Source organism: Hakea prostrata, chromosome 5, assembly GCF_041222555.1.
Source record: "Hakea prostrata isolate BN-2017 chromosome 5, UWA_Hpros_2, whole genome shotgun sequence".
NCBI lineage: Eukaryota > Viridiplantae > Streptophyta > Magnoliopsida > Proteales > Proteaceae > Hakea > Hakea prostrata.
Window position 1 is genome coordinate 43,527,938 of NC_142604.1, and position 11,034 is coordinate 43,538,971.

General features: G+C 38.9%; 1 protein-coding gene across 2 annotated transcripts; it reads right to left on the reverse strand.

Moving 5' to 3' along the window:
* Positions 1-405: 405 nt before the first annotated feature.
* On the reverse strand, positions 406-10,583 carry LOC149016036 (Pentatricopeptide repeat (PPR-like) superfamily protein). Of its 2 annotated transcripts, XM_089157138.1 has the most exons (4): positions 7,342-10,583; positions 6,871-7,059; positions 4,381-4,521; positions 406-2,098 (listed from the first exon to the last, which is right to left on the reverse strand). In XM_089157138.1, exon 1 carries the CDS (start codon positions 10,003-10,005, stop codon positions 7,531-7,533), a length of 2,475 nt encoding a protein of 824 aa, XP_089013264.1. In that variant the 5' UTR covers positions 10,006-10,583; the 3' UTR covers positions 406-2,098; positions 4,381-4,521; positions 6,871-7,059; positions 7,342-7,530. The 2 variants fall into 2 exon arrangements, with proteins under 2 accessions (XP_089013264.1, XP_089013265.1); XM_089157139.1 differs by lacking the exon at positions 6,871-7,059.
* Positions 10,584-11,034: the final 451 nt, after the last annotated feature.

Here is an 11,034-nt window from a genome sequence, read left to right on the forward strand (position 1 = left end):
CAAGGGACCAAGCTAATTAGGGTTAGGGCCAATTAGGGTCAGGGACAGGGTCAATCAGGGCTAGGGACATGACCAATCAGGGCTAATCATGGTCAGGGCCAATTAGGGTCAGGGTCAGGGCCAGGGTCAATTAGGGCCAATCAGGGGTCAGGGCTCAAGGCCAACCCATCCTGACCCGGCCCAATTAGGGCCAATTAGGGCGGGAATGGGCTTGGCTTGGCCCTGTAGGGCTTAGGGCCAGGGACAATAATCCTTGGCCTTGAACTAGGGTCAGGGCGGGAATGGGCAGATATTAGAACATATAAGGCTGGGCTTGGGATTGCAAAAGCCCGACCCAGCCCGGCCCAGTTGCAGCCCTAGCCAAAACAGTGAACAGCATTTTGGCTCTTCTAGAATCCCATGCGTGCAATTACTTGGCCCTATGGCCCAAAGTGTTGGTTTAAAAGTAAACCAGCCCTGTTCTTTTTAATTCTTTGTCTTCTCATATATTTCTTGCCAAACAGCTTGGCATCCACACCATTGTTTGTTAACCAAAACCAGTCCATCAAATAAAATGTAAACATAAAGGCTTTCCGATTATGTTTTCCCATGTTTTCCACTCAGGCCAAAAAAAATGCAAGGCAGAATTTAACAATATAAATTGACTCCTGCCTAATACAGTGCTTCTCTCCAACCAGTGAGATCCAGCAAAAGATAAGTTTGCAGCAGGATTGCACAGTTGTGCTACGGAATAAAACAATATCTACAAAGAATTTTATAAGCAGAGAATCAGGGATTGGACTCAAGCGAAATGCTGGTTAAGGGCTCTGATTGAATGGGAGAATATGATAACCAGAAATCTGGCTACATCAAATAGTAAAGACTAATAGGATTTGAAGATTCCTACTTGAAGAAATTCTAAAATCTAGAATAGATGAAAGGTTTACAAAAAACCCAATTGGGGGTCAATTAAGTACCAAATATCAAGACTAATGGAAGTCAATAATTGGAAGTAAAACAGAATTTGGACATTGATGAAACCAAAACCAGACAAGCAGTAGAGAAACAGGAAATCAATTTGATGTTTAATTTTGAAGCTGTAAGAAGGTTCAGAACAAAAAGAAATTGGCAAGTATGCAAGCAGAACTGAAATCCATAAGATTTAAGTTGGGGTACGGATTAAAGTAAATTCAGAAGGATGTAATATTTATGCCACGAATAGTCACTGCTAAACAATGATAAGAAAAGACGAGAATTGCAGAAAATGACTTTGAGATCAATCGAAAAATAAGAGAAAAATCGAGTCCGAAATACCAGTCCATATATCAAAGTTAGGAAGAAGAAAATAAAACTACAAAATCTTAAAAAAAAAAAACTCGTGCTTTACCGTTACTAAATGGACTTGTAGAAGATGCCCGAGTAACTCACCATGGGCCAAAAGAAAATCCTCCCAGACCTGATTGTCCTGCTTATACACTCTAATTGCATCACTACCCTACCTTCCCCACACCTCCCAAGCCAAAAACAGCATTAAGTCTCCTAAAAATCGAAAAGTGTCAATTGAACATATTCATGCAGCATCAAATATATCCAGCTGCTGCCACGACAAAACATGACTAAAATAGAGCCCCTAACCTACTTGATACATAAACATAAAAGAAAGGGGTGTAGCATAAGAGCAAATCCAGATCATTATTCTAAAAGCACAAATACAGGATGACAGAAACAATAAACATAAAAGAATCAAGGAAAAGAAATCCAGAGAGGAAATAAATGACTATGAACAGAAATGATACTTTTCACAAAACAAGCATCAATGATTGCCCTAAGCAGAACCACACAGTACCTTGCCCGAGAACTCGAACAATACAATTAGATGCTTCTTGAATAGATTTTATGGTAGCACCCTGCCTCAATTAGACTACCAGCTTGCGTAGCAGCCACTAGCAGCCTTGTTGATGCGGTAGCACCAGCACCTGGCGGAGCATGAGCAACGTCACCATCCAAACCATCAATGGTGCGTCTATGAAACCTCAGTAGGCCATCCATTGCAGGAGGAATAGAAGCATCAGGCTCTTCTTTTGCTGAAATCAGATGCATTCCAGATTGACTGATCAACCTAAACCTAAGTAGTTAGGTATTTGAGATCCTGACTGGTATTATACATAATTGTAGATCTAAACCAGTTCAATTTCCAGGTGCTTTTTATGTATAATGTTCTTAACATTATTTTAAAACTAAGCATCTGAAATTCTTTATAAATAAATCATTTTTTCAGTATAATATACTACACATTTTGTTATCAAAATCATTTTGTTAGTGAATAATGAACTCTTTGGGTTGACAAATAGTTTAACTGCCTCAAGAATCAAGATCATGACCAGCTGAAATTGGCATCTACTAACCAGACCACATGCTCTGATATTATTAATGGGTTAAGATGATAGGAGGTTAATCCCCCCCCCCCCCCCCCCAAAAAAAAATAAATAAATAAAATAAAATCTGAACTCGGCATGTATATTGTGTCAACATGGCAACCAAACATTTTGAGGCGGTTTTGCATCTAGGTGTGATCACCACACTGAGGAAACAACAGGTAGCTTTTATTTCTCCACAAATTTTGCACATCCACATGGAACGCACATTATAAGGATGAGAGAGAGAGTAGCTTTTATTTCTCTACATATTTTGCACATCCACATGGAACTCACATTATAAGGATGTGAGAGAGAGAGTAATAAAGCTCATACAAATAATTGGTTATTTTTGCACACTATGATTGATACCTTTAGAGAGTAATAAAGAAGCTCATACATATAAATGGTTTTTTTGCACACTATGATTGACACCTTTACCTAGTTCTTGCTCACCAAAATCACTTTGTTATCATGCCCACCATATTTTGGTAACAACAGGAATCCAAGCTTTTGGCACATCCCACCAATATCCATACCCACCAATCTGCTTTATAATACGTCTTAATAAGCAAATCCACCCCCACCCTCCTTTTCCCCACAAAAGAAAAAAAGAGAAGAAGAAAAATACTTAAGTTCTCCACCAATTCAACTAGAATCAAGACAAAACTGTTCAAATTTTCCTTAAGTCACCGGGTTTCAGAACCTTGGCTGCCCAGCAAAATAGGGACTGAGAGCCTTGACAGTCTAGACAACAATTACCATCAACATAGATGAAAAGCTGTTTCCATAACAGTGGTGGCATCTTCTATCTTTTATTTTTTTTGGTTTTGCTAATGTAACTGTACCCTCATCACATCTCTAATTCTTTAACCATGCAAATGGGTGACTACATTAGCTAACAATAATGTATAACCTTCTTATGATGATTTGTTATTATGTGAAAATTCATTGATTTATAATGAAACCACGCCTTAATGAAATTTTGGGCCAAAAACAGAAGGGGTAAAACAAACCAAGGCTACTTTCTGGAAAGAATGAATAATATGACAATTTAAATTCCTTCAGTACTTTTGATGCTCCTCTGATCCAAATCCAATGCTTAATGAGTTAAACCATGTTGATAGTCCAGGTAAAATGCAAATGAAACAGATAAAAAGCCCTGGAAAGCATTATCAGGTTATCACCTCACATATAAACTAGATATAATACCTAGTTTCAGTTGGAATGACGAACCCAAACCCCTAGCTTGCCTTCCAATTAAAGCAGATGCTTAGAAAAGAAAACCATCACAATGTTTCTGTTAAGATATTGGTAATTCATCATAGGTTATCATGTGTGTACCACAACTAAAGCCTTTCCTATAGCCCCAGCAACTCTTCCTCTCTCCCTTTCTGGACCTAGGGGATTTGTATGCTCCAACTCGGGGGGAAGTACTAAGATATTGGCCCAACAAGGCATCAAGTGCACCTTATTTACCCTTTCCTATAGCCCCAGTTTTATTGAGCATGCGATTGTGTAACTCAAGATACAAAGTTCTTTCCAATGTGAGAATCCTTGGGAGTTAAGTGAAGCTGTTCTGTTTCTAGATTGTTTCCTCGGATGTATCTTATGCTGTGTGTAGTATTCCAGCATATTGTTAATGCTTTTTTTTTTTTTTTTGGTGAATACACATTGTTAATGTTTTTTTTATTTGGTGGATGCATATTGTTGGTGCAGACCTCAGGAATATGCTGCTATGGTGGCCTGGACAGAAGGAAAACTTGATAAATAGGAAGAACAGAACTCCACAAGGAAAAGGGGGAAGAATTCATAATCTTGTTCTAATCTTAACTGGGTGTTACAAGCGTGGACTTAAAACAAAACACAAATTCTAGTTGAAATATGAAACTAAAAGCAAAGTTCAAACCAAAATGTCACTCCGATGTAGGAAAGCTGAAACAATTAAAAGACTAAAATGCAGAGCTCTTGGTTCAGATGTTCTTACAAGGTATCTCTGAATGCTTATCAGATCTACTTTTCAGCACTAGTAATGCTCAATGCTGATCCCTGCAATCTGGACCAGTGGTTCTTCTAATATGGAGTCACTTTGGTGACTGATTTGTTGCCTTAGGTTGGCAGGCAGAACCTGCACAGATTCATCTCAGTTATTGTGATGAAAGACACCCTATTCAGATTAATGCCCTGTTTAATGTGATACTTCTTTTTTATTTTCTTAGCATTTTATAGTAAGACATGCATTTAGAATTTTATCATGGGATTTACCATTGATGATATTCCATCCTCTCTGAAAACTAATATACATTTTTAGATTAGAAGTAGGAGATCTTTCAATCTTTTATCACTATCAGATTGCTAGTTAGGTTTCCTCAGTATACAGAAATAGTTTCAGAGGCATTCTAAGATGTCTGCCGTTAGCGGGTGGAAGGTAAGGACTTTACAGTAATGGATTTGTCATGTCCCAAGCAGGGGAGTTAAATAGGTATCCATCATGTGACCACTTGTCTATTATATCAACTAACAAAACATCTGCATGCAACTAAAAGCATGTTCAACTAAAAGAGCACCAAACTAGATTTACTGGATAATTAGTAAAACATGCAACCTGAAAATAAAAACACCTTCATAATGCAGTCCTACACATGCAAGATTCTCATATAAAATGCCAAAATTTTCAGTTAGCTTGGAAGCTAACGACTAACACCAGATGATTAATGTATGACTTCACCACAAAATATAACTGGGCTACCGCACGAGGATCTGAAATGCATCGATTGGATCTTCATGTTCAAATTTCAGCAAAATTAGATTGTCTTCTAAGAAGAACTTACATCCCTTTCTGAAGTGCCTGGAGGACCATCAAGAATTTTTATACGAGCTCTCGTTTCCTCACACATTCTTTTGATAAACTCCCCTTTACGACCAATGACGCCACCAACTTTTGGTGAAGGAACCAATAAACGGAATACACTCTCCCCTAGCCATCCAGGCCACCTCTTTTCGCCACCAGAAACTCCCAAATCATCATGCCCTCGTTTTGGTTGAGGGAGTGAATTCCCAGGAGGCACAGTCATCTCAGGTTCATCAAAACTCTCCCCTGTTGCAGCTATGTGTTGCACTGGACCATCCAAGTTGGAGACCAGTAAATAAACTAATTCAACAACAAAGATAAAACTCGAGAAAGATACACAGATGAGAACCCCAAATCTCACCAATCGAAGGCAAAATCAAGATTAAAATTAATGAGGCAAACCTTTGAGAGACCTGTGAGCTAAGAGGGCTGGAGAGATAGCACGAGCGAGAGAGACCTACGAGCGTGAGCGACCAGAGGCAGCAAGAGAAAACGTGAGCGAGAGACAGAGAGAGCTGGCGATAGCACAAACCAGAGGGAGAGAGCGAGAGAGCTGGAGGCAGCGAACCAGAGCAAGAGAGCTGAAGGCAGAGAGCGAGCATGAGTGAGAGGCAAAGAGAGAGAGAGAGAGAGAGAGAGAGAGAGAGAGAGAGAGAGAGAGATCGGAAAATGTAAGCGGGAGAATGAAAAGATTGGGCAGGGTATTTTATTGGATATTCCACAACGCTTCTAAACTAATCATCGCCGAAAATATTGTATTTGGCGACTCTTCACAATAAAGCGTCACCGAAAATATTGTATATGGCCGGAAATATTTAATAGCCTATTTACGAATTGTTATATAATAACACTTACATTACATTCGGCGACGGTTTATAAACCGTCACCGAAAACATTATTTGGAGACAGTGTTTTCTAAACCGTTGGGGAAAATGCTATATGACGACGGTTATAAACTTGGGTGTTGCAAAAAATAGATTTTTTTTAATAATAGTATATTTGGCGACGGTTTTTTGTGAACCGTCGCTGAAAATACTTATTTTCCTACGGTCTAATTACAATGGTCGGTGAATATTATATTCGGCGACGGTTATGAAAAAACCGTCAGCAAAAATCCATATAGGGCAACGCTTGAAAAAAGAAGCGTCGCCAAAAATGTGTTTTTTTGTAGTGCATTTGCCAAACATGGTAGCTTGAACAAAGAAAGATTCATTTGTTCCAAAGTATGCTATAATCATCTTATATTTAGAGATGGTTAATGCTTTTAGCCATCTAGTAAAATTAATACAATTCTCAGCCCCTAAACATAAAGCAAAAATGTTCAACATTTGCAACGTATATGAGAGTGAGGTTCATATATTGCAGGGAGATCTGCAAACAAGCAAAAGTGGATCATGAGTCATGACAGTTATAACTTCTCCCCTCCAGTTCTTTTTAACTAACCTTCCCAACAGAAGTGGATGATTAAACAGACCCACAAAAAGAATACTTCACATGGTAAAAGCATTGCCTCAGGATTTCAAACGACAGGTAAACATTATATAATTAAGCACATATTGACATATTGTACGGTAACACCAGCCCACTACAAACTCTCAATGACATAAAGGAAAGTAAAGTTTGTACCTTCATTTTATTTTTTGTGTTGTTGAATTCATTTTCAGGTAAAAAGTGTCAATTAATGGCATATGTATGCATACTTCCAATTGGGTGCATAGAACATGAAGACCGTCAGACCCGAAGAAGGTATCAACAGAATTAGTGGTCAAAATTCATTTGTTGCTCAACTTGCTATACCTTGCTATCCTCCCTTATCTGAGAATTCCAATTGTGGAAATATGTTATGTTTGAAAAACTCATCAACCAAGAAATGTTAAAAGAAAAAGAACGAAAAATTGATATCATACAGCAGAAAGAAGGAAAAAGGAGGCACAATTGTTGATAACAGGGACAATATACCCATTTTTTCAACTGGGTTGGATATTGCAATCGTTATAAGTTGTAACCATATGACTCCGGAACTGAATATTTTTAATACAGATACAGAAAGCAATATTGAGGAATGATGGAAAATCAAGTGTCAAATAAATATTATACCTTCTCTGGGGGCTGCCAAAATAAAGAGGTCTTCCAGATAAATTCCGCTTTGGTGGGAATATTTGATAGGGTAGAGGAAAGAGAACAATCATCCTAGAAGTGTCTAGTGTTTACATATCATTTCTTGCTATTGCTGTCAGACTGTGTCTCTTCAGAATCCATTCCAATTAAAGCATGAAATTCACAACATCACTTGACCATTTCTGTAATAGTTGATAACCATGATTCTGTACCTTCTAACCTTTCTCCAACCACAAAAGCATGCACATGGTCACGGCTCTCTAGCCAACTGCACCCAGGGTTTTTCTTCACTCCCCTAGACCTCATCAACTCCCTGACCTTATTTGCCTCATCCCAGTTCCCTGCTTCAGCATACATGTTCGAAAGGAGTATGTAGTAGCCACAATGCTCTGGTTTCAGTACAAATAAATGCTCAGCTGCCCACCTTGCCAACTCTATATCGCCAGAGTCTCGGCATGCCCCAAGTAATGCGCCCCATATGTTGGCATCTGGTGCAAACGGCAGGCTTCTGATAAGTTCTGAAGCTTCTTCCAAATGCCCAGCTCGCCCAAGAAGATCAACCATACATGCATAATGCATTTGTGTCGGCTTCATACCTTGAGAGCACATCTGCTCAAAGTACATCCTGCCTTTCTCTACCATCCCACCATGACTACATGCAGACAGAACTGCAACGTATGAAATGGAATCATACTCTATACCAATATCTTTCATTGCGTCAAAAAGATTTACTGCAAGATCCATTTCTCCTTGCATTCCATAACCTAAAATCATCGTATTCCATGAGGCTACATCCTTACACAACATACCATCAAAGACAAATCTTGCAAGGTCTATCCTTCCACATTTCATGTACAAATCCAAGATTGAATTGGAAACAAAAAGATGTGAGTGCAGTTGCCTTCTCACACACATGCCATGGATCTCCTTTCCTTTCTTTATTGCAGTTAAATTTGCACAAGCAGCGAGAACACCCACAATCGAAACTGTGTCATGCTTAAAGCCAGAAATGCCCATTTCCAAAAACAAAAGCAAAGATTCTAAGCAATCTGAAGTCACTGAGTAACCTACTATTAATATATTGTAAGATACTTCATCTCTAAAGGAAATGTCAAAGACTTTTCTTGCCAAGGTTAAGCACCCACATTTGGCATACATATCTGTGAGAGCATTTGAAACAAATAAGTCAGAAGCAAACCCCATGCGAATTGACTTGGCATGGATTTCCTTTCCTTGCCGAAGCAAACCAATTCTTGCACATGCAGGGAGAAAGTTTGTTAATGTAACTGAATTTGGGCACTCACCATGGATCTGCATCTCTTTTACAAGTTCAATGGCATCTAACTCAAGCTTGTTTTGAGCAAAATTAGCAATCATTGCATTCCATGTGACAACATTCCTCACTTCCATTTTATGAAACACATTTGATGCTTCTCTTGAACACCCTGATTTGGCATACATATCAATCAGTGAATTTGCAACAAAAATATCAGACACCATACCTGTCCTTATACTGTACCCATGAAGTTCCTTTCCCAGATCAAAGAATTCCAATTCAACCAATGTAGGTAGCAAACTTGAAAAGGTGACTGAGTCCGGTTTCATTTGTGCAGCTACCATGGACCTAAACATTTCCAAGGCATCCTTATCAAGCCCTTTATGAGCTAGACAAGCAATCATTGCATTCCATGAAACCGCATTCTTATCAAGCATTTCATAAAATAATTGCCTCGAAGCCCTTGAATTCCCACATTTCCCATATGCATCAACCAATGAATTACAAATAATTACCTGAGAATCCAAACCAGCCTTCACTACATACCCATGGATCACACCTGCCATCACCTCATCGTCAAGCGTAGCACACACAGGCAGCACACTAACAACACTAACTGAATTTGGTTGCAACCCGGACATCAATTTCATTTCAAAAAAGCAACAAAGTGCCCCTAAATAATGTCCATTCAGTGAAAAAGCAGTAATTATAGAATTCCATGACACAATATCTCGTTTGGGCATTTCATCAAACACCCGCTGTGCATCCAATAGGTTCATTGAATTTGCATAAAATGTCAACAGCGTATTCCCAACAAAAACATCACCATCAAACCCCAACTTAAAGACTGAACCATGGATCTCCCTACCCTTCTGATATGCAGAGGTATCTGCACAGACCTTCAGAATAAATGGAAATGTATGATCATCAGCTCGAATGTCACTACAGACCATCCGGTTATAAACCTCAAATGCATTAGAGTGAAAGCCATCAACAGTGTATGCCCTTATGAGGGTATTCCACAAGAAGGGACTGCTCTTTAAAGAGCTCTTTTCGAAGAGCAGACGAGAGGTCAACGAGTCTTGGAAATTGGCATAGGATAGCATCAGAGCACTACAAATTTGAGCATTATGATAAAGTTTTCCATGAAGAATGGCTAAAGCATGTGCTTGCTTGGCTTCACAAATTGACTGGGCTGAGGAGGCAAAGTGCAAGATGAGAGAGTGGATATCATAAGAGAAATGGGTCCAGGATGGCACACAAGAGGAAATGGTGGCACTAATAGATAGAGAAAAAGGTCGAGTGTTGATGGAAGCTTGATTGAATAAAAATTTGATGTTCGAACAAAAAAGTTTAGCATGAAACATAGAACTTGAGGTGCAGTGTTGGGAATTTTCTGGTTAGATAATTGGTATAACAATTCTAATTCAGAGCACCACCACTGCATATACCACCACCACCACACGCACGCGGCAGCGCAGAGACACAGAGAGAGAGAAAGAGAGTTCGATCAGAATCCCCTTCCCCTAATTCTATTCTCATTCACTTCTACTCGACATTTCTCTCCGCCAGACGACTGTGCCTTTGCAAAATCTCTCCCATTCTTGTTCTGATTTTCTGTGATTACCTTTTTTTCTTTATTCTCTTTGTGCCATCAGGAAGCAACAGAGCTTTTCTTTGAGGGTCCTTGTGACGCTTCGTGTTCCTGCAGGGTTTATGGATTGAGAGCGGGTCTGAAACAAAATCGGAATTCCAGTTGACTGGAACACAGCAACAAAAGCTCCAACTTGCCTTCCTTTTCTCAACAAAATCGATCTGTATCTCCAGTCTTCGTTGTCAACAATTATAGGTTTTTTAGTAAGAAGTCATTTTGATTGTTCTATCAAGGCCTTATTTATTCATTCTTGCTGTTTCTCAGTTCAGAGGTTTCCAGAATATAAACATCGGATTTATTTGCATTTAGGGTTCTGAATCTTTGAATTTTTACAGGGATAACTTTAGGCGAGATTTCCCCGGTTCGCCACGTGGCAAACCGGCAAACTCTGCCGAAAGTTCACACCTTTTTTAAAACTTATATCCCTTATGTTACAATCTGACGTGGCGCAAGAACGTAAAATAATATAAGAGCAAATTGCAATGCCATCCTAAAATAGAGGCCTTAAAGCATTGACACTCCACTATATGTTTAAAAAACACATACCCCAATTCAATAAACACACTAGCCTATTCTATTAGTGAAACTATTAACCCACTGTTAAATTTTTTTAATTCAAAAAATATCCTTACTAAAATATGAGAGGAAAAAAAATATGTTCTCATTTACCCTAGAATTTGTTCCCACTGCAATTGCTTGCAGCGATATATCAAACATTGCTCTATTACTTGAATTCCGGTGA